The 25561-nt window shown below is 27.4% G+C and overlaps 1 protein-coding gene and 1 long non-coding RNA gene across 3 annotated transcripts in view; both read right to left on the bottom strand.

The window, feature by feature from the left end:
• Window positions 1-15773, bottom strand: part of LOC136085908 (uncharacterized) — a 42733-nt gene extending 26960 nt beyond the window's left edge. Inside the window, exons 1-3 of one of the 2 annotated variants that reach the window (XM_065807756.1) lie at window positions 15688-15773; window positions 15469-15590; window positions 1647-1722 (exon numbers count right to left, since the gene is read on the bottom strand). In XM_065807756.1, coding sequence (XP_065663828.1) covers window positions 1647-1722; window positions 15469-15495 — 103 coding nt within the window. In that variant the 5' untranslated portion in view covers window positions 15496-15590; window positions 15688-15773. Of the gene's footprint in view, window positions 1-1646; window positions 1723-15468; window positions 15591-15687 lie in introns of those variants that run through there. The other variant, XM_065807757.1, reaches the window with a different exon arrangement.
• A 2341-nt stretch (window positions 15774-18114) lies between these two features.
• Window positions 18115-23155, bottom strand: LOC136086553 (uncharacterized). The gene is made up of 3 exons (XR_010641418.1): window positions 23067-23155; window positions 19144-19214; window positions 18115-19042 (listed from the first exon to the last, which is right to left on the bottom strand). It is a non-coding gene; the product is annotated as an uncharacterized LOC136086553 (long non-coding RNA).
• Between the last annotated feature and the right edge of the window lie 2406 nt (window positions 23156-25561).

Below are 25561 nucleotides of genomic sequence, written 5' to 3'. Positions count from 1 at the left end.
TACATCTGTCCTTTACTTGAGTTTGCAGTTCCAGCTTGGAACCCTCATTTGGTGAAGGATGAACTAACTATTGAATCAATACAGCGCAGAGCTACAAAAATACCAGACAAACTAAAAAAGTTAGACTACAAGTCCAGATGTTTACAACTTGGCCTATCTTCTCTTGTTGAACGTCGTAAACGAGGTGACCTCATCCAAAAATATAAAATTATTAATAACATCGAAATAGTCAACTGGCACTTTCCTCTCATCACAATTCCACCAAGAGCAAATCACAGAAAAAGAATTCACCGTGAAAAGTACAGCAATAATTTAGCTTGTTTCCACTTTTTTAACAATCGCATTGCCAATGTATGGAACATGTTACCAGATAAAGTAATTGGTTCCCCAACTGTCAACAGTTTTAAAGCGAGCCTCAATAAGCTCTAATGTTACTACAGCTTGCAGCTATCCTTAGTGAAAGTTGCAATATGAGCTTCACAAAATTACTGTAATATATTAAAATTATTATAAATAATATTAAAATATTACAGTAATTCAGTAAGTCATAATAATGTGAAATTTATTTTCAAGATGTTGCAACAAATTAGAAGCATTAGAAAAGGTCATGTGACTAATTAAACAAACTAAAAGCATTAGAAAAGCTCATATGACTAATTAAATTGATAAATGCTTACTGATCATCATTATTTTCGAAAGTTTTTAAGTGAAGGTTCACTTTAAAGTTTCATTTTTGTTGCACAAAACTAAACGACTTTTTATTAATGACATTTTATAAATTACTTTATAGCTTTGTTCTTATAAAACGAAGTGACAGAGGCTGGTTAAACTCTAGTTAAGATTTAATCTTTAAAAACTACAAATTTAACCAATTAATTTCAACCTCAAAAATAAATAAGTAGTTGAGTTTTTTGTCCAGCACAAAAGTAAATTTTTCATTTATTTTTGTTCAGCAAAACATTGAATTTAAAAAGACTCTAACAATTTTTTAACGCCACAGAAAGAAAGTTATTTAATGCAAAATAAGTATCTAAGTACTTTACTTGGAATAACATAGTTTACTTTATTGTACTAATGAAAGTTTTCAGCACAGTTTTGGCATGTAATTTTAACAATTTCATGCAAGCTTACAAAACTGAAGTTTTGTCAGCTATTTTTTTTTATGAGTAACTTACCCGGTGGTTATTTAGGTTGTGTTTTGTGTTTATCTTGAGCTTAACATTTAAAACAGACTTTATACACAGTTAATAACACACAGTTAATACAGTTAACAACTTAGCATGGATTATATATAAGTATGATATGGAAAAGTGAAAAATCCCAATGTTTTTCAGGCTTCTTTTTTTTTAAGAAACATTTCTTAACTTTGTAAAGCCCTGTGAGTAAAAAATTTTTACACAAGAGATTTTCAAAAAATGTGTGCAATTCAATTACACAATACTTTTCTTTATTATAAAATAAGCAATCCTAAACATAAGCTGTAATGTATATATGTAATCACATATACAATGTATACATATATAATCACAACAATATTACATATATACAACAACATTTTTTAACACATAACTCCAATATAATAACTTAAAATGAAATAAACTTTTAGAAAATTTGCAAACAAAATAAATTTTACAAAATTTACTTACAAAATAATTCTCCTATATTCATATCACCATCAATTACTAGCTTTCCACCATACCACAACACCAAAACAAGGTTACCCTAAGAACAATTTACCCAAACTATTAAATTATACTTAATTCAAAAAAAATTTAGAACAAATTTGTATAGTACCTAACGTTTTTAAAAAATATTTAGAAAGTCTTATAATTTACTAAATAACAATAAGCAAAATACTGAAACGAGTAAAAAAAAGTATTTAATGAAATGATGCTAAAACACCTATCAATAAATTCACAAAATTATAATAGTAAAAGAGAATGTGATATCTGTGTCTCAACATTTTCTTTGCAGTGAAATGGGATCTTGGCTTATAAAAATTAACAATATCTTAATTCAATTAGAATTTACTTTGGTTTTAAAAAAACATTTGCTATCATTTTAAATTCTATTTTAGTTTGCACTTTTCAGTTACTGATAAATTATGCAATTAATATTGTTTAAAATGAAAAAAAAATTATTAAATTTTTTAATGATTTTAACAATTTAACTTTACTACAAATTTAAAAGTGATACACTGTACTAAATTGAGAGGTTTTTCCATTCCCCTAAAAAGATATCTATTTAACTTTTTTAAAACAAATATTTTTAAAATCAAATTTACCAAGGAGCATCAGAAAATCTGCTTTTTTTAGGCACCCTGACCGCTAAAATAGTTAGGTGGGTGTGTGCTGGAAAAAAACTTTTTTATAATTTTTTTTTTGTAATTTAATTGCATATGTAAATACTATAACCTTATAATTAAGTTCTTTAAATACTTGTAAAAGTTTTCACTATAATAATCTCGCTTAAGCAACCAACCACTTTTAAACACAACATTTGTAAAAGTCTATTACAAAATATTTTTCTGGTACAACCCAAGCCAAGTTTAAATCTAAATTTTTTTGTAATATTTTGTAACTTTCCTTGTTTAAAATTTTTTCTTTGCCACAAACTAGAACAACACCAATCAGATCTATATATAGATACATACAGATATATATATATATAGATAAAATGTTAAAAATTTATGTTAAAAACTTTTTAAAAATATATGAATAATATACAGAATGTTTCAAAAACTTATATATATATATATATATATATATATATATATATATATATATATATATTACATATAATATAAAATCTGTTCGATTAAAAGCTTTTTAAATTTTTTTCCATGATCAGGATGAGAAATATTTCTTTTGTTACATACATTTTTCTTTTTAAATTTAGCATGAATTTCTTGCCTGTTTGTTTGGCAAACTTATCCAGACCACTAACACATATCTTCATAAACCCTTTTCAGAATCTATTGACACTCACAATTAAGTCTTATTAAAATCAAGCCCTCTTTTAACTTTTCTAGTTATCAACTGAAAAAAATCAGATGTGTATTTCACTATAATAATCTTGCTCGACCAAACAACCACTTAATTTCTCAAATAAAATTTGTAGAACATCATAATTGGTCTCTAGATTTCTTTGTGTATATCATTCAGTGTTCTGAACAAATTGCTCTCAAAACTGCTTTGTCTTACATCTCTCAACTTGGAACAAAATAATTTGGTTCCATAATCACTCAGATCAATTGCAACTTGTAACTGCATAATAGTTTGACGAGATACAGACACCATTTAAAATTTTTTGTAGTTCTGCAAAGACTTTTGTTATCTGATACACCAACTTAAATATATATGAAATAATATAAAGTGCCAGTTGTATTCTTGAGAAGCTTGATCCTGAAAATATTTTAACCAAGAAAAGATATAAAACTAAAAAAAAAACTTTAGGTTTTTGAGGTCATGGGTTAAAGAGTTTACACAGGGTATAAAAAATGTATAATATCTCAAGTAAAAAAGTTGATGGCAAGAGTAGTTCGAATGAAAATTCATTTCGTAAGACAGCACAATTTTATGAAACCAGTAAGCCTGCTGATAGACAAAATATGAAGAAATATGAACCTACGGGTTTCACAAAGATTCAAAAGAAATCAGGAAGATCACACAAAACAACATATTGTCAGGATAAAACGCTCATGATACTAAGCAAGAAAAAAAACCCATTTGACAGCTATTAGTTTAAACAATAAAATAAAACATTTTTATGAAATGAATTGTAATTTTTCTTTTACAAAACGTTGTTTGCAACAATTTGGAAAAAGGCCTAGCTAAAAAGCTATTGATTCTCTTGAAAAACTGAAACGTCCAAGAAGAATTAGGATCACAGCATCTAAAGTGAAATAGTCCACACTGGTCAAAAATTCTTTTTAGTAATGAAAACAAGTTTACACTGTTCATATCAGATGAAATCAAGTTTGTTTGACATCCAGTAGATACAAAGTATGTTCCTAAATCCCAACTGCGGTAATCTAATGGTTTTGGGATGTTTTAGTCAGGACAGTGTTGATCCGCTTCATATATGTACTAAAACTATTGATCAAGAAAAATAAAAAGACATATGTAAAAGCATTGTTTTTCTTCATGCAAAGGATAAAATGCCTTGTGGATATAGCATCAGGAAAATGATCCCAAGCACACGGCCAAATTGGTTCAAGAATTCTTTAAAAATTTTAAAAATTCTTTAAAAAGAGTATAATTCGTGTTATGAAGCTGATATCCTAATAAACTGGCTTAGTTGAGACAAGATACCATTACTTATTTATGGGAACATGTTGACCGCCAAATATTATATAACAAGCTTACAAATCATGCTAATATATTCAGAAAAATCAAAGTAATAATCCACTCAAATCCCATTGGTGTTTGCATTAACTTAGTTCATTTTATGGTTTGTAGATGCAAAGCCATTCTTGATTGTAAAGGTAGTCCTACAAAATAGTAATATGATTTTCCGTTTCTAAAAAATTTTGATCAAATATTGTTAAATAATTTCATCTTTTTTAAGTAGGAACTTCTTTTAATGCTTTGTCCGCAAATTTTTGAACTCATCAAAAATAGTGATTTTAATCAATTAAAATACGCTGATTAAAATTTCAACATTCGCTCAAAACCTTATAGTAAACATAAAAACCTTTTAAGTATGTGCTGGAATAATAGTAAAATTCAAATTTTTTTACCCTGTCCGCAAATTTTTGGATGCTACTGTATCTACATGAACTGGTTTAGTCACAGTAAACTACATTTTACATTCTTAAAACCAACTTTAAGACCAGTAGTCAAAATACTTATTAAATTTGATTTAATAAGAGGCAAAATAATCAAGGTATCTGATAGGTACTTTAATCTTAATGTCATCTACTGTGAGGCATTGATGTAATTTATGTGTTTCTATATATATTGAAAAATTGTAATTTAGTTTGCGCTTTTCACAATTTCTGCTGAAAGTCTAGGTTATTTTACAATAACTTTAACTGGAATGGGTCATTACATTATCAAATAGTAAACACTACTCAAAAAATAAAGACTTTCTACATTTCTAGATTCTGTAATCCATTGGATAATACAAGCCATCTAAGGTATTCAAATATATTCAACACAAAATAAATTGAATTCTCGCTATTTTTCTGTTGCTCATTTAGAAAAACCGTTGAAAAATAGAATAGAAAAAAAAATTTAGTTTTATTTAAACAAATATTATTGCAATCAAGAAAACTATTATTGTAAAAGTTTAGCTATATTTAAAAAAATATTATTGTAATCAAGTTAAATTTCAATTTGAAATTTATCATTATGAAATTAACAAAAAATAGAATAAAATAACTTAGGTAACCAAGGTTCAGATTAAAAATCTATAAACACATTTCTGTGCAAATATACTTCTGATAAATAATATGCAATAAATTGGATTTATTAATTGGTAATAATTTGAGTGTTTTTTAATAGAAATTAATGTTGCTAAATTTAATAAAAAGGATGAGATTGTTTCAATTGCGTATATTTTATAAGCCTGTGTACACTTATGCATAAATGTTTGTTTTTCCTACTCTGGAAATGAATGTTACTAAACATGAAGAGAAAGAGCAGTTGTTACAGCTACTAAAAATGTAAGAAGCAAAAAATGACATTATTTAAAGCCTCTTATAGCTATAATGTGGCAAAATCAACAATTCATGATAGCATTAAAGGTAAATATAAAACAAATATTGTTGGTGAACCAAGATGATCTAAATCACTGAAGTAATTTTTGTTGAACTTTTGAAGTTTATAAGAGAAATCAGTTTTGGTATGACAAATGCAGGCCCTTTGACTGTGGTTAGAACTATTTAAAAAAATCAAACCAAACTGACTTATTTAAAAATGGAAAGCCTTATAATTCATGGTACCAAGATTTGATGAAAAAATATATAAACAATCACAGCAATCATAAATTCAATCACAGCAATCCGGTGGCATGCAATTTATTAGAGCGGTGTCTACACAACATAAAATAGTTGAAATTTTAACAAGAAGTTTATCTTAAGCATAATCTAAAAACCGTTGTTTTCGATTGCGATGATCACCTGGATCATCATGTGTTCTTTGAAAATATGTTTTCAATTGTGATCATCATGTGATCATCATGTGATCATTGAAAATATGTTTTTAATTGTGATGATGCGGTGTACAATTTAACCAAGGTAAAGTCAAAGTAGTTTATAAAAAAGACTTAAAAAATCCTAAAAAATTATCATCAACAAATGAAAAACAAACAACAACAATTCTTAAATGCTACAATGCTTATGTTAATTTTTTGCTACATCAACTAATTTACAAAAATTGGTTACATTAAGTTATTTTATTTCTTTATTGTCATTTTCTTTTTTAAATATAAGCATTTGTCTCAAAATGACACAGGTAACAGTATTATGAATAACTGGTGCAAAGGTGGTGCCAAAAATGTCTTTTATAACACAAGTAAATCAAGATGGATGAAATCCAAATAATTTCTAGCATGGATTAAAACAATATTTTTGCCTCATGCAAATAATCTTAATAGCTTTAAAATTCTATTTTTTATATAAAAAAAGCTTATTTCTTAATATAAAAAATTACGACACTTCAAAATAATATTATACTTTGGCATTTGCAGGCTCACACTAAGTCACTTTTTGCAACTATTAAACATAGATGTTTTCAAAACAGTTAAAGCTAAGTGGAAAAATGTAGTTGAAAGTTTTTAATTACATTTTAAAGAACCAGTTTCTAATACTGTTTTGTGCAATATAACCAATATTTATAAGACACCTAAAATCAGTCAATTGTCAAATCAAAAAGTTTTTTAAAAAAGTCTAGAGATTTTAAACTTAGCTGCCAAACAAGCAAGCAAAGATGTTAACAATTTAGAGTTAAATATAAAATATTGTAGAATTAATCAACTAGCCAATTACAATATGACAGCATTAACTTGTTTTGTGCAGCTGCCATGTTTGTCAAGGTTTATGTTTCAGAGTTATATAGTTGAAAGAGAGTTGTAACCGCAATTAAAGTAGCCTCCTCAAATGTAGCGGCCTTCTCGGCCTTGGAGATGTGAATTAACTTTTAAAAAAAAATCTGATGCTATAGATTTGAGAAAAAGCTAAACAAGCACATAAAAAGCAAAAACTAGAGGAACAAGTTGCCAATAAACTAGCTAGAGAAAAAATTGCTACAGCTACTCAAAAAGCAGAAGATGCTAAGAAAAGAGAGGGGGAAAAATTATTTAAAACAAGCTAGTTGGCTAAACAATCAGGTAAAAGAGATAGAAAGCCAAAAAACCAGCACACAAATCCAGTTAAAGTTGACTTAAGTCAAGTTTCAGACCATTATCTTTTTTTAAAAGTTTATCAATCTTGTAAGCTTGTAATAAATTTATTTTTATTAATCTATTAAAATTTACTAAATGTGTGCTTTTTTCTTTAAACTATATATATGCCAGTAATTAAATCTGGGTATTGTTAATTACGGACAAAAAATAAAATGCTTGTAATATTAATATAAAAAAATAATTTGTTAAATTTTCTACTTGTCTATTTATAAGTTTATTTATCAAAAAATAATAATTTATATTTGCTCTGACAAGCAATTAAATTAAAAAGAAACAAAAAAGTTTTTACAAAAACCAACCTGAAGCTAATGACAACAAATGTTTTATTCTTTTAAAACTTCAAAAAAAAATTTAGAACAAAAAGTAAGACCTTTATTTTAAACATTAAAATTATTAATAATATCTATACTATACATATATATATATATATATATATATATATATATATATATATATATATATATATATATATATATATATATATATATATATATATATATATATATATATATATATATATAATTATATTTATATATATCATAAAATTAATCTATATATATTCTAAAATTCAGATCTACACCCAAATACTCTTTGGATCATATAGATGGATTGCCAGTGAAAGACTCAATAAGAATTCATTACATTAAAACACTATTAAATTGATGATACCGAATAGTAAGACAACAAGTGATCAGTGATGGGCAAACCTTATTTAATCATTAACTAACTAAAAGCTAACATTGCACCTGCGCACCAAAATTTAGTATTGCAATTATTTGATCACATACATCATTATAATTAAAACATGTGCATGCACAACTTGAACCCTACTATCTCAAATAAGATTTTATAGCAATACTTTTTTGAAAAATCGGTAAATCAATTAGAAAATGCAGATACTGATTGTGCAAAAAGTGGAAGATTAGGCTGATACCAATACTGATTGATTTATCTAGAAATGTGTATATTTAATTTAATTAATCTAGTAATTGTATGTAATAAGTAATAATTAATAAAGTATTAATTAAATTAATTAATCTAGTAATTGTGTATATTTAATCTAGTAATGTGTATATTTCTCTTTTTTATATAGTTATTGAATCATTTGTTATTGCTAGGCTGAAAATTTATTTGTGTAGACATTTTTAGCTGCAAACTAAGTAGATGTATGCGCTATGGGTTAGACTTAGATGTATAAGTTCTAATTCTTTTTTTAACTCTTCTTCAAATGATAATATGGCCTCTTAGACTATCTTTTTAACACTATTGTTTTTAAACTTATGTTTTTGATCTATAGCTTGTTTTTCTGTAACTGCTTTTTGTGTAAACGCTAATCCTTTTTTTAAGTGGAGTTTATGTTGAAAATATTTGTTCTACAATGGATTTCTTAAACATTTAAACAAGTTAAAACTATTGCTAGCTGTCTGAACTTCAAATTTGGCAGCTAAAAAGTGTTGATGATGGATAAACATTTCTTGAATGAGGGTAAGTCAGAAACTTTATCATCTGTGTTAAAATATTATCCTCTAAACACGATTGAAACTTCGAATATTGAGTATAAACCATTTATCATGTGATGGATGAATTGCCCAACAATTGCAACTCTACCATCTATTTAAATAGACTTATACCATGTGTGGTGTAGATTAAAATCTACATATAATAGCATAATAGAACAGTTATTAGTTAACAGCCCTTGTTTGAACAATACAATTGACTTAATCAATTGAGCTAGTACATTGTATTTTTAATGTCACAAGGTCTATGCAACCTAGCAGTAACAATTCAACACTAGATTTGATTATAAGTCATACTTGCTTAATGGATTTTAAGTTAAGTTGTTTATTTTTAATCTGTTGAGTTATATCACTTCTAGCATATAATGCTATGCCTTTTATGCTATCTCTGTCTACATTTGATACTCGTTTACAACTGTGTTAGATGTATTATTATACAATACAATGATCCTGCAAATAAAGTTTTAGGAGATCTTATATGATAAGCCTTGGTTATTATTCTTGCACTAAGCTCCTCTTTTTCTATATTGTTTGAAGATAAATTGCTTGCTTAAAAAACATAATTGTCTTGGTGTTGATGAAGATAATGATGATTGGTGGTGAAGGTAGCTGTAAAAACTTGAGTTTTGACTATAGCTTCTAGTCTTAATCAACAAGTTTATTTTCATCAATTATCTGCTGTACATCTAGCTGAAATGTTAATAATCATTTTATAGCTGATGTGCCATCTTTGTAATTAGTGTAACTATTGATGTGGCTTCAGCAGGGTTGACAAAAACCCAGGTTTTATTAAAAAATCTGGGCCCAGTGGGTTTTTTGTAGGTAATTTTGGATTTTTTTGGTTTTATTTTTATATTTGTTAAAACTTATTTCTTGTTTAATAATATTGAAAACTATAATTTTCTTATAACATTAAGCCTATATGCATTGATTTATTTTAGGTTTAAAAACAATATTCTTTATAATTAAAAATGCCAATGGAAAGTGAGAAGAAAGACTTAAGAATGGGAGGAAGTAACTGAAGTCGAAAAAAGTGCAAAGGTTTTTGTGGCTATTGGCATGCTTTGCTTAGCAACAAAATAGAATGAGTAAAGCCCCATTTAAAATATTACCGAAAAAAAATTGAGTTTTTTAACAAGGGTTATTCCATAGAGAATATATGGAGATATGTGGAGAGGAAGTTAACCCAAAAACGTACGAATGAGTAGAAGAAGGGTGTTAAAGTTAGTATATACACAGTTTGACTATCTCTCCTAAAACTTTGTTTTTTTTAAAAAAAAGCATTGAACTTCATGATTTTAAAAATTCAATATTACTTTATCTTAATATATATAAAGGGCAATGTGTGTGTGTTTGTTTGTTTGTTCTCTATAGAAATCCAAACCGCCGGACCGATCTCGATGAAATTTGGCATGGGGGTAGTCCTCGAGGGAGAGAAGGTTCTTAGCTGGGTTTTGACCCCATACCCCAAAAAATGAGCCCCCCTGACCCCGGGGTCAGGGGGGACCATTTTTTGGGCCTATTTTTGGGCCCATTTTTGTGTACAGATATCAGGAAAGCCAGTTTAAATATTGGCCCGGGCAACGCCGGGTAACTCCAGCTAGTGTAACAAATAAATGTCAAATTAATTGAATTTTTTTTTCATATTTATTATTTTTAAATATTTATGCCTGTTTGAAAAGTGGGGAGGGTTAATATTGTAATAAATAATGTATATGTACGCAGGGGGCAAAAGGGAGGGTCATTTAAAACATTCAGCCACATATAAAGAGAAAGCAGGGTCCTAAATAAGTGATTTTAATGTGTAAATACTTTATGGATGCCCCAAGCATACAAAATCATTTAAAACTTCTGAAAATCAAGAATTTTAATACATGGTCAAGTCATTGAGACTAGGATATAATTCATGTAACTGTTAAATGCTAGGATGAGAGCTCTTAGAAAAAGTTTACCATGAAGTAAAAAACAAAATGATGGATCAACTAATCCAAGAGGAGAAAACAATAACAATTATGCAAAATGAATGGAGTAGTGTAACTAATGATCCCATTATTGCTCATAGTACATATGATGGACTTAAGTCTAAACTATTATGCATAACTGATAAGCATTAAAAAAAAACAGCAAGTAATGTACCAACTCCTTTGTAATGTCATTAAATGTCTTGAGAAAACATTCAACAAAGAAGTATTTGCTGTGGAAACAAATAATGAAAAAAAGATAAGAAAAATAAGAGATTTAATTAAAGAAACATATCTAAATCTTTTAACATATGGGTGTTACATACACTATTTAAGTCTTTTAGAAACAGATGTTTTACACCCAGATGTCATCAAACACGTGGTTAAAGTGCAGAAATATTTTTGCAATACACATCAACCACATGTAAATATTATTTTATATTTACTGATTAATAACTAAAGAATAAAAAATATAAGATTATAAAAAATATAAGATAAAAAAATTTAAGATTAACTATTAAATACATTTTTTTTTAAGAATTATGAGAAAGGAGGGCATATGCCTTGGCTACCAAATGATAACTGATGAAACTCTCTAATTGAGTGTACAAAAATATACACAAAAAACTACCCAAACTATGCAGAAATTGTAGATAGTCATAATATCCTATCAAGATTGAAAAAATTATTGAAAATTGATATTTAGAGATAGCAATATTTAGAGAAGGTAACACGCTTAAATCATACTCAAAAGATTTGGTATCATTTTAGATCAAGTATTTAATTTTTTTTAGTTAAATCTTTTATTACAAAATAATACTTCAAATAGGTGTAAAAGAAAAAATAATAAAATAAAACCATTATGTTGATTAAATAAAATACTTTCTAGATGTAAAGTGACAGCTGTCAACTACATGAATGTGATGAGTTGTGGCTCTCACTTCTGAACAACCCTGAACTAAGTCATCCTCATATTTCTATTACACCCATCCATTATCTTGCATATATGGACAATCCTTGCATTTTAGGTAAAAATAAGTTTTGAATTAAAAATCAAAAAAATTGATTTTCAGAGCAATATGCTAATTTGATTTTAATTTTTTTTTTCAAAGGTAAAAACCTGACAATTAAAAATGAAGATCAGGCTAAAGAATGACTTTACAATCATTTTCTGGATTTTGTACATGGGTTGATTTTGCTTAAAGTAAAAGATTGTTATGCATTTCCTACAAGGATGTTAAGCAATCAAAATATATCAATAAAATTGTGCAGTGATTGGTGGTCAATCATTAACCAGAAAAGCAAGAATCAATTAAGAAAAAATTCCCTAAAGGATTTTCCAAATTTATTTCTAACATTAACTTTAAACATGTCCTGCTAGTTCAGGATCAATAGAAAAAGTATTTTCCTTGTTTGGTTCTATCTGGTCAAAAGTTAGAAATATATTAGAAAGTGAAATGTCAAAAATGTAGTTTTTATGTCTATTATATAGTATATTTATTCGAAAAAATTTGCATTGAGTGATATCTTTTAATTTTTTTTGGTTTCCAAAACTATCAAAAAAAAATTTGTTAAAAGAAATTTGTCTGAATTGAAACTTTCCCTTTTTTAGCTTCTCAGCAATATATGATTATGTTTTGAGAAATAATGTTATAATAATTCATTTGAAGCCAATATCACTTACAAAATGATTTTAGACCTTGTCTAAAATAGGGAGGGTCTAATTACCACCCCAGGTTGTCATAGTAAAAAGATCAGATTCAGGACTGTCTGTTCTAAACAATCATACAGTGAAAACTTTTTGTCAAAAATGGAGTACATAGTTGTTTTGTCAGCAAATAAAATCTCTTTAGATGGAACCTTGTTATACCCATGAAATTGCTGGAAATAAAGAAGAGTGTTGGCCTTCAAAGACAACTTCAATACTGCAATTAGAGAGAAATGATTTAATTATCTCAAAAAATTTCTCAGATACAGCATACAAAGCGAGCTTATAAAGAAAACTAACATGCTAAACTTTATTGAAACCCTTTGATATGTCAACAGCAATAATTCTTGCCTCACCACCTTCATCTAACGCATGATAAAAATATTTTTTTCATAACAGTTTATAAGTCAGTTGAAGAATGGAGGATCAAAGTCCAAAAAACTTTACTAATAATTACCGGTGATCGGAACTAATTAACCGGCAATAGGTAGAATCTTTCAGTTATATTAGTTAACAACTCAGCAGAAAAATGAGAGGATGAAGATTGATTGTCAGAGAGTAAGTCGTTTGACTCAAGATAAGATATTAGGTGTTTGTTAATTAAAGAATTAAAGACTCAGATAATAATACAGAGAAGACAGATTAGTTGATAGCTAGAGGGTTCAGAGTGTTTTCCAGAGTTTTAATAAATTGGAGCCATTATTAATCATTTAGGAAAACAAGATTCAGTTTAACATTAAGAAGTTTAGAGAGTATTGATGAGGGTTCTAGAGAAAACTTTTGTAAGACTGTGACAGGAATGTTGTCTTGACTACAAGCAATTGAAGAGCTTAACAAAGAAATAACTTTAGCAAATGAAGTCAGAGTGATTTGGATCTCTGGGATTACAAGAAGATTATGGTCATTGAACTCGAGAAATGAAATGGAGGAAAAGTTCTTTGCAAATAGTTCAGCCTTGTCCTTAATAATAACAGAAATAATAAAATAGATAATAAGATCAGAACCTTTTTATAAAGATGGAATGTTAGACTTGCATTTGTTAATGACACTGTTAAAGATTATCTAAAAATCTTTAGAACCCAATCTAAGAGTTTCTATACAAAACTCAGTCGTGCACAAGGTAGCAGTAAGAATGTTATGATAAGGCAAGTCTGAAGAAGAAGTTAAAAACAAGATAAAAGTTTTAGAAAAATCATAGTATGGTCTGAACCAAGTAAAGGAGAACTAGGAAAAACTGAACACAAGCTAGGGTCAGAAAAACACGATTCATGGAGTGAAAGTGAGAAATTAGCTTTGTCTTGAAAACATGAGCCTTTTATTGTTCTCCTTCTTGAAGTAGGAGAACAATAAAAAGCAAAAAAAGCTGATTGAGTGAGAGGGAAAAAAATAGTGCAATGTGCTAAACCGAAGCACATTCAAGAATGATCGGAGAATTTCAACTTGATTTCACAGCAAATAGGTGAATTGATCTGTAAGTATATTCCCAGGTTAATGTAGCTGTTGAAGTTTTTACAAATTAAAGGATTATAGCCATCAACAATGAGATCCAAAAATAAAACTGCCGAATTTAAAATAGTCTCACAAAGTGCAAGTTATTTAAGTAAATTTTGCAATAGGTAAGATTTAATAGATAAAAAGTTTCTTCAAAGAAATATTTGTAAAAGATAGATGTGGCGATCGTTTTTTATGTTTAATATTTTTGGTACTCTAGTCATTTTTTAAGTTATTAGAGAACTTGACTCAATCATAGAAAGGCCATGGCACACACCAAGCAATCAGCTATGCAGTTGTCTTAGTCCTGCTAAATAATCTAATCTAAAAAGAAAGGGATCATAAAGTGGCCTTGACAATGGACACTAAATCCACTAAAAACTAATCCCAAGCAATGCGCTATACAGTTGCTTTACTTGTGCTAAACTAAACTGATTATTAGGAGTTAAAAGGAAGAGTTATGTAAATATAAAACATCACAGTGCATAAATGAGTTCAAAGCAAAAATAGACAAGCTATGTTATGCAAACTAATTTTTGGTTAAACATTAACATATGTTCATATCTCATTATCTATAAGTTTTATCTTAAAATCATCAATAGATGAAAAAAATAAAAGTAGATGAACAAAGAAGATAAATTGGAATTAAATCCTCAAATAAATAAAAATACCTTTTATTTCATTAAACTTGGGTGTGTTGCGAAAAGCACACTTATTTAAATGAAAATCATATTTTATCAAAATGAATTTCCAAACATAAATTATTAAGATTTAGTATATTTGTAACTTACTTTAATGACTAAAATATACAAATTTTTATATTAAGTATAGATCAATTAAAAGTTTTTCCTTTTTGAAAGATTTTAACTTATTTTTGATTAATACAAACTTTTCTATTTTTATATTTGAAGGGTTCAGGGGAAAAATCAAAAATCTCATTTTAAGATATGAGCAAAAGAAACTTTCACAACTGATAAAAACGTGCGCGTATATCAAGTGTGTATAAAATAATTATTTCGAGATATAGACTTTTTTCCTTTTTGAAATATGCTATTCTGAAAGGCGACAAAAAATGCTACTAGATGGCACTAGCACAATTTTTTCAGGCAAATTTGGAATCTCATTGTTTTTTCCCTGGAGCCTTCATTTATGATACTAAAATGATACAAATCAAATAAAATTATTTTCAAACTTGCATCATTTTACCTTAATACAACATATACTAGCTTGCAATACTTACTCATATTTTAGTTAGAGTTTAACGATGCATAATAATCATTCAGTTGAAACACCTTATGGTATTACCAGAATACCAGTAGATGACATGAAAATAAAGGTGTTCCCCAGTATCTTTCTTTAAAATATAACACAAAAATATACATACAGCAAATGGGTGCATGAATTGTTCCATGATCCAGCATACTGTGCACCCATAGATAGCCCTAAATCTCTTATATTTCCACGTTGTGGGTTCTCATAGCCACTTAAAACAAAAACCACACTTTTCTATAACAAAAAAAAAAGTATAACATTACACAAGTATAACATTAACACAACCATTAGAAACAAATTACAAAAAAAAAAAAAAAAAAAGACTATTTACTAAAATTTTGTTAAATGAATCATGTTGTTTTCTTTTTGACTTTTTAGAAACTTCTATAAAAAAAAAAAGGACAAAAGATGATTTCTCAATAGCAAGAACTAAAGCTTAAAAAAAAATCTATGTATTACTAACCTTTATATAACTCATTGATAACTACTCTTTTATTTTTCTTATTTGGCTGATCAAAATCAAAATCAAACCCCTTTAGATAAATTTCTAACAAAACACTAATCAAGTAGAATTTGAATCAAGCAAAATTTATTTTCTTCATAAAATAAAATTTAAGTTAAACATTGAACAGTTAACAGATTTAAAGAGCTGAGACTAAATGAAAACAAACCATGAGCACTTCTGGAAAGTTCTGTAGTAAAGAAGTCATATTTAAATAATTATATTTGTTTTACAACAATAAAAAACATGTTTTTTAAAAATAAATGGAATGCAAATAAAATTACGGTTGAAATTTCTGTTACTGTCACAGTTGTCAACTGTGACATATACCTCAGATTCTTCAATGCATTTCCGTTTTGTCTGCTAGTGAAAAGTGAATAGTGCTGATAGAAATTAGAATGATTTTTACCCACTTTTAGATTGAACCAATTTTTGTTAGAACTGCTAATTATACCACTATTTATCTTGTTAAAAGTTTGCATCATGTTTTTAAATGTAAAACCAAACAAAGATTCATTTTTATATTATAATTAAAATATACAGATATAAATATAGCATTAAATAGGGCTAAAAATTAAAGCAGCAAAAAGAGACTTACAGCATTATCAACATCAAGAACATTTCTATTTTGTCTCTCATTTTTCATTTTTGGGAATATATTTTTAGTTTTATCTATAGTGGGTAAACTCAGTAAAGAAGCTGATACTTCAGCTCTACGATCAGTTGATATATTGATAGTTTTTGAGGATTCTGATGATGTGGAAGGATACACTAAAGGTTTTGGTGACCCTAATGATGTTCGAGCAGCATTGGCCATTGAAACTTTGGCAGGTTTTTCAAGAGATTCTGAACTCTTTCGTTTTTGAAAAAAACTTGCTGTTGAAAGAGCTAAGTCATTTTCATCATCAGAGTTACTTTTCAGTCTAAAATTCCCCAAGACAATTTTCTTAAAGAAAAAATTAAATAATTAAAATGTAACACTAGCACTTCTATTATTTTTTCTATTATCAAAAAAAAAAAAAAAAAATCTAATTCTTTTATACAACCATTTTAGATTTAATTAAACAAGTATTCAAGAGTTGCAAATGTAAAAATTTGAGTGAAAAAAATCCAATCACTACATGGGATTTGCTGAACACTGGCCAATTTTAGGAGTCTCAAATATGTCAATAGATTTTTTTTATTACATCAAATTTTTTATGAGCATTTTAATATTTACCCATGTTTACCCACCCTGTTGCTCGGTTTTAAAAACCCATTACTGTTTTGTTGCTGGGCTTGTATTGCAGTTGTGAACTATGGTCAGCCTGAGTTGATTGTGCAGTGAGGGTGACTTCTACCAAAGCGTTGTCAGCCTATAAGCATTTTCTGTCTTTTTGACTGCTTTATTAGAAGGTTTAGGTGGTTCATTATTAATTTATCCCCTTTATCCCTATTTTCAAGGAACCTTCTTCAGAAAATGCAAGTGTATTAATATTTGAAAGTGATGGAGAATAGATATTTTGGCTGTAAACAAACACATGATCGCAGACTACTGTTGTTGTATTCAACAAGAAGAGTGCCTGCAATTAGAATTGTTTGTTATGGTTTCTGATTTTATGACAGGTTGAAATTTATGAGTCCACATCTACAGATTTTCTTTAAGATGCTGTTCATATATACATATACAAATATAAATATAAATAAATATACATACAGATATATATGTTTTTGCATACCTATTAATTTCAATTAAAGTTCATTCATTTTTTTGTTATTTAGAGGTTGCTAAATGGAGGTGAAGTTAAGTGGTAAAAATATGTCTTCAGAGTTGATGATTTGCATGCAATTTAAATTAGTAGTTATTTCGTAGAAAACAAATTTAAATACTTTGTAAACTTGAAAAGTTTTCGAGCACTTTTTAATTACCATGGATGATTTTTTGTTTAGAAAAAAGAGTATTGTGATAGCACTTAAGGCAGCGCTTAATTTGGTTTAATTTAAATAACACTTCTTTTATCAACATTTTAGCTTGTAATTACCATTTGCGTGAACTGCTGAGTAGTTTTTAGTGCAGGTGTTTGATTTAAGATTTTTTCTGAATTCTTAAATGGTATAAAATTCTGTATCTCCTCTTGTTTATTTTACATAAACTATAGGAAATTTATATAAGGGAAAATGTTTAAGATATTATTCGATTTATTTATCAGCACAAGAAGATTAAGTTAAGTGTTTGTTTTGTTTATTTAGTAAACAGAAAACTTCAATTTTCAGCTCAAAACTTCTTATTTTCAACAACAAAAAAACTTAAACCCATAAAAAAGTATTTAATTATAAAAAAAGTAGTCTGCAATATGGAATTTGCATTTCCTGGTCATGCTTTGAGTAAAAATCTTATCTAATTCTGTGCTCCACTCAGTACTTTAATTACAGAACACGCAAGCACAAAAATGCAGAGCCTGTTGACACTTCAGAGTATAATATTAATATATATAATTACTGCATACATATTAAAAAGTTATAACAAATGATAAGCAATAGAAAGTGCTGTGGAAAGATTCAAGTGTTAAGAGCTCTCTAAAAGTATATCTGTTGTTTACATAAATATTACAATCTGTATATTTAATTAATGATATATTACCTTGCGACTATTTTTTAAACCTGATGATATTTGGATTTTTGTATCAGGAGGTGGATGAATTTTTATAAATGACAAATCATATCCTTCAGTTGAAAAATAGAAAAAAACAAAACATCAATAGAAAATACATAGTTTTCTAATTTTAAACTTTTTGTTATTTTTTTCTCTGATAATCAAAGGGTATATAAAAAAAAGAATTTATAGAAAAAATGTCAATTCTAACAGTGTATTGCAACAAAGTTCTAATGATGTTTAAACGAAGCAACTCGTTAGGAAGAAAGAGCCACAGAAAAAAGCTTGTTTAACCTGACAATATAGTTGCGTGCAAACAACTTTAACTTGATTCCATTTCTCCTCTGCAACTGACTTGACAATACATTCATTACCTTAAAGCAAACTTTGAATAAAATTTTATTCACAAAAAAAACACAAGAAAATGGAAGACTAATCCATAAAACAAGAAAAAAAGCATCAGGGAGACATACCAAATATTCTGACCCTTGTTAATTCTTTACCAGACTTGCTTTCACTAGGTGACATAAAACTGGATGCAGCAAGCAATACCTGCAACAAAATTACATAAAATTTGGCTATAACACTTTTTTCAAAAATTATAAAAAGAATTGATTGGTACATGTTATTAACTGCAACAAAATAGTAAATACTTTAAATTCCTCGTTCATTGACCAACTTGATCTTCCAACTAGAACCTCAATAAATGCAGACCCACAGTTACCTTCATAAAAATAAACTAACGATTCAACAGATCAGTTCTCTAATAGATTTAACAAACTAATTATAAAACATGCACTTATTTTATCCTTTAGAGGAAAAAAATTGGTAAATTTCATTTTTGCACTAATAATAGACATATTATATTCATTTTCAAATACTATTTAGTTTTTTCAAATATACTATGCGACAAATGGAATGATAATTGTACATAACAATAATTGCTGTAATACTAGCAATTATATTCTCCTAATTGCAAAATATGATGATTTTTTTTTTGCTCCTCATTTTCCTGGCAATCCCATGATATTTTGAAAGCTTATTCCGTTCAATAATTATATAAAGATACCTGTATATTACTTAAACTTTGTTAGCAAAGTTTTAGGTGAATTTAAATACAACAAGAGCTCAATACATTTTTTTTTTTTTTTTTTTTTTTTTTTATTTCAAATTTTTCTGAAAATAAAAAAAATTAAAGTTCTGGAAACCAACAATTTCATAAAATTCTCCAAAAGACTTTTTTTGAATTCAGCAACAGTTATATATTGATTTAAATACTTGACCTTAGGCCATGTAAACAAAATAAATGTGGAATAATGTTATTTTTTTTTTAATGTTTGAATTAAAAAGTTTTTAATGATTAGAAAAAAAATTATGCACAAATATTTAGAAAATTCCAAAAAGAAGCTACAATTCAATAGAAAAAGAGTAGCAAATACATCTTCTATGCCATTAGTTATGTCAACCTTTTTCTCAAACAAAATCGATCAAACATAAATCTGGCAATGAAAGGAGAATTTTTCAAGATAAAAAAAAACCAGTTAGAAAACTTATTAATGGTTTCAAGATTAACCCAGGTCTCTCACAGGCCTCTCCCAGATCTCTTAGAGAATGCAAAGAAATACAGATTTTTGAATTGCTTTGTTGCAAAAGTGTGAAATATTCTCTTCATTCTTTTAATATAATATTTCATCATAAAAGGCTCCAAACATTCATTAACTCAAGAAAAAAGTGAAAGAACCCACTGCAGAAAGATGTACAACAATTTTAATTTTAAAAATTTCTGTATTATTGAAGATGATGAAACTCTTATTAAATCCAACATCAAAAAATTCCTGGGGCTGTCTATGATAATTCCAAATACAGAGGATAAGCAGATAAGAAATTAAAATCCATTTAACATAATAATTTTGTTAAAAAAGCCTTGATTTGACAAGCTATTTGCAGTTGTGGCAAAAAACCAGTACCTTTTATTTGAAAATCCGCACTTTATGGTCAAATATGTTAAAGAGTGCTTACAAAAATATTTTTACCTCTCAAATCATATGATAATTGACTTCACTTCTGACCTATTTATGAACAAAATGATATGAAAATTGTGTCTAAAACAGCTAATCCTCCGTACTGCCCAGAATCAAAAGTTATTGAAAAGTACTGGGGGTTAAAAAAAGAAAAAAAGAAAACTTTGTAGAAACATCAAAGATTTCTTTGAAAAAAGCATCAAATAGTTATGATTGTAATGCAAGCTATGGGACCACTAAACCAAAACTTTAAAATTTTACTAAATGTCCACAAGTATAAATTAATATCTTTGAAATACTTTATCATCTATATTGATGCATTATAATTATCATTTGGGTTTAAATAAAAATTGATGAGTCACTTTATTTAGTAGTTTTTCTACTTTCACATTTGTTTTCTTTACACACTTTTAATTGTAACACTTAAAATTTTGTTAGAAACACTAACATTCACCAAAAAACTGACTTTATTTTTGCCAGGTTGCCAGGTTACCTGATTTTTTATGCTTTTGTTTTCACAGACACAAATCAATACAATACAATATACTCATAAATAACATAATTATCACATAATTTACTAAATTAAGAATAAACATACCAATATCAATAGAATGAATTTTGCTTGCTTTTTCTAGCTTAGAACAACAAAAATTATTTTTTAACTGTATTTTTGAGTAAAATAAATTTCTGTCAGCAATCAAAGACCAATTTTTCTAATTTAAACACTTTAATAACATCTTTAAAGGATCATATTTTTAACTGTTGTTCATAGTAACAAAACATTTTTTGCTTCATAAACAAAAAATAAAATGTTTTATTTCAAAATCAGCTAAGCTACCAGAGCTATTCAGATAGCTCAAAAACAAAGTTTTATGCATTCAAGAGTTTAATAATTGAAAAAATCCAAATCTGACAAGAGAAACAAACAACATTAAGAATCCATGAAATGTTTTGTGAGAAAAAAACCTTGCATAAACTTGTTTTAGATTTTTTGCCAAAACAATTGGTTTCAGTGAAAAATGCAAAAACAAATTAATACAACTAATGCAAAAATAATGGTGATTTCCTGGGTTATATGGAGTCGATAGCAAGTTTTGACCCCATTTCTCATGCAGAACCATTTTAAAAGTAAGCAAGGGTATTTTAACACTCAGTTTACATGGAAGTATTAACCTTTTAGGAAAATCAGTTCTTCCAAAAAAATCAGGAGCTAATCATGACAAAGTAAATTAAAAGCATTACTTTTTCAAGTTCCCTGTGAAACACATGACTGAAATGAAATTGTTTGGATTTTAGGAGATATTTTAAAAAGTTTAAAAACAAAAGTGGTATTTTTGATAACCTGCATCACATTTTCAATATAAAAAGAATTATGAAAACCATTTGATTTATTTTAACAGAAAAAAGTGCCTTATAAAATATGAACCAAAATCTAAAAATTCAATTTTATTATTTTTGAAAGAAAAAGTGATAATCAATGTTTTGTTTTTGTTTTCCCAGCAAATTGTATATTAATTTGTAAGGCCCAATGACTATCAGCTCAATCTTAATTTGAGAGCATTTTTACCTACATCTGTTGATGGTTGTACAAGACGATAATCATCTAAAACAACTTCATTATCAATGAGTTCTTGGTCCTTTGCACTCAAAATTTCTACTACAAACTCAATGCTACTTAGCATAACTTGATACCAGATCTACATAAATATTTAAAAATATTCAAAATGTTGACATTAACACTATCTGGAATGAGTACTGGTTGAGATTTCTAAAAGTTGTCTATATCGTACTGTAGATCAATGGGATTTACATCACTATTAATTTGAATATTTTTACTGCTTTTCTAAAGCAATTGACTATTCTAATATTCTTAAAATATTGAAACTTTACAAATTGCATATATTAGAATTGAAACTACAATGACTATACAATACCTTGAATGTTTTATCCAGTAAACTTTTCTACTAATGCAGTTTGCCACACAGTGTATATATCTATACACACACACACACACACACACACACACACACACACACACACACACACACACACACACACACACACACACAAACACACACACACACACACACACACACATGATGAACTCAATACCCTCTCTATGCTGAGCATTAAGAGTAGTGTGAAACAGATTGAAACAACAAACTTGTTTTTGTTCTTACAAAAGGTCATGATAAACAAGTTGTGCGTCTTGTGAAAATGTGTAATAATTATAATTTATTAAGTTTTATTAACGATGAGTGTACTATTTTTATGATATCATTAATATAGGGACACTACATAGATAAGATTTATAAAATAAAGACATTTTATCTGTATAATAATAATAATAATAATAATAATAATAATAATAATAATAAAAATCATCATATTAATAATGATAATAATAAAAAACTGATTAAATAACTAAATAAGAGTATTTGTATCATGAATAAGAAAGAGAACTTAAACCTAACTAAATATTGGTATTAAGTACAATAAAAATAAAGAACTTAATAAGTCTAATAAAAAAATAAATCAATAAAAATGTTAACTACCTGACGCACAACTGTAGCATGTTGTTCAGCTCCATTTGCACATTTCCATTTATAATAGTTCTCAGATTTTAATAAATTTTCAGCTGGGAAATTCTAGAAATTAAAAGTTATTTTTTCTAAGAATACAAGATTTTTATACAAATGTCAGGAAAATTGCTTGACATTTGATTCTGGAACTTTTATATATTTATATATCACTGTTCATATTTATAGAGACAATTAGAAATGAAACTTTTCAGTAACTTTATAACTGTAAGATTGATATTGATGAATCTTTTTTCTGTTTTTTTTAATTATAGCTTTTTTTCTAATGAATATTAATTTCAAAAAGTAAAAAAATCATCATGACTTTATTGTAAAAAGAAATCATTTTCAACTAATTTTTTAAAACTAAATCCAAATATTTGGTTCTTGTGCAAAATGATAGAGATGGTTCAAATATTTTCTATTAAAGTTTTAACCACCATTTTAATGTGCCCATTTTAATATTGTTTTTCAATTAAATGGCTGTGCAATCTTTTGATTTATTACAGTTTAGCAACAATACAACAATGAGTCAACAAGATTTATAATGACATTTGGAGTGATGCTAAACCATAATGCATTGCAAAATGTTTGTCTTTATTTTGGGGTTTTCATGTTTTAGTTTGTTGACCTAAGTATTCCCACAAATATTGAATTGTCAGGACTACCATTATCTTGTTAAAAAAATTCAGCAACATGACATTTTTTTGTGCTCATTAACTTTATAGCAATAAAAAGATTTATAAATATAATTTAGAATTAACTTTGTAAGATTTTTTTACAAAAGACTTTATAAGAAAAATAATCAAAACTCTACATATTAAATGTATAATTATATTAAAATTAAATTTTATCAAAAAGGTCTGCAATTAAAGAACTATTAAACTAGTCAACTTTTTAAGTTTAAAAAAATGTTCTCTTCATGAGTTTGAAGTTTGAAAGTAAACTGATAAAAAATTTTAAATTTTTGAAATGTAAATATATAGATATAGATATTGTATGTATATACAAACACATTGTATGTATATACATATTTACATTGTATGTATGCATAGGCGTAGAAAGAATTTTTTGGTGTTCGAGATAGGTAACTTCTAGACATGGAGCAAACTCCAAACATTTATATGCTTATACTTATGTCAAATAATGACGGTTTGCAAAAAATTGCGATGATTGGAGGCTGGGTACAAAAAAGCCCCAAAATTTTCGCCCCCCCTGCCCCAAACGTGAGAGCATCAAGTTGATGAAGAATTTTTTGTACTATTCTTAACTAGACTTATATTCATCAATAAATTTTAGACTTCATTTTAAAATATTTTAGCGTTCAAAAATTATGACCATATAAAGTTTAAACCCCCCTCAACTTGAGGGGGCTGCAAATTTTATATGGTAATAATTTTTAAACGCTAATAGATAATACTATGAAACTTAAAATTTATCGATGAATATAAGTCTAGTTAAGAATAGTACAAAAAATACTTCATCAACTTGTTGCTTTCACGGTTAGGGCAGGGGGGGCGAAAATTTTGGGGCTTTTTTGTTCCCAGCTTCCAATCATCGCAATTTTTTTTGCAAACCGTCATTATTTGACATAAGTATAAACATATAAATGTTTGGAGTTTGCTCCATGTCTGGAAGTTACCTATCTCGAACACCAAAAAATTCTTTCTACGCCTCTGTATGTATATATATATATATATATGTATGTATGTATGTATGTATGTATGTATGTATGTATGTATGTATGTATGTATGTATGTATGTATGTATGTATGTATGTATGTATGCAGGATTAAAGTTTCAGAAAAATAGATCAGAAAAAGGAGAATTTTATTTTAACAAGAATCTCCAGAAAAAGACTGGAAGGCCTTTGGTATCTCCTACTTTTGATAATACAGTATTTTTTAGAAATGTAAGAACTGATCCTAAAGCCAGTTTTAAAGAATTTGCAACTTGAATTATTATTTCAGGAATAAATCTCTTTCACTGAGCACTGTAAGAATAGGAATCAAGTATAAAATAGTTCTACTAAGATGCCACTACTAAATCCTTTTGATTAAAAAAGACTAAAGTGGTGTAAAAAACATAAAAACTGGACTATAGAAAAAATGAAAAAAAAACTATTTTATTTACAGAAATCATAAATCAAAAATCAATTAAGACAGCCAAAAGATTGTCTCACAAAAAAATACAATTCAAAATTTGTTAAACAGACTGTTCAAAAAGGAGGATGGTCTATATTTGTTTGGGGATGTTTTACCTTTCAAGGTAATGAACAATACTGTTTACATTCTGGAAGAATTAATTCTGAAAAGTATGTTGAATTACTTCAATATGTGAAAATTCCATTAGTTAGTTGCTTTGAAATGAGAAAAATCTTGGATATTTCAACAAGATTGGTCAACTGCTCATACTTCAAAGTACACCTAAGTATGGTTTGCAGAAAATGATATTGAAACAATGAATTGGTT

The sequence above is a fragment of the Hydra vulgaris genome, chromosome 10, assembly GCF_038396675.1.
Source record: "Hydra vulgaris chromosome 10, alternate assembly HydraT2T_AEP".
Classification (NCBI taxonomy): Eukaryota; Metazoa; Cnidaria; class Hydrozoa; order Anthoathecata; family Hydridae; genus Hydra; species Hydra vulgaris.
Note: the sequence above shows the minus strand (reverse complement) of the source record. Positions and strands in the feature narration are given on the sequence as shown.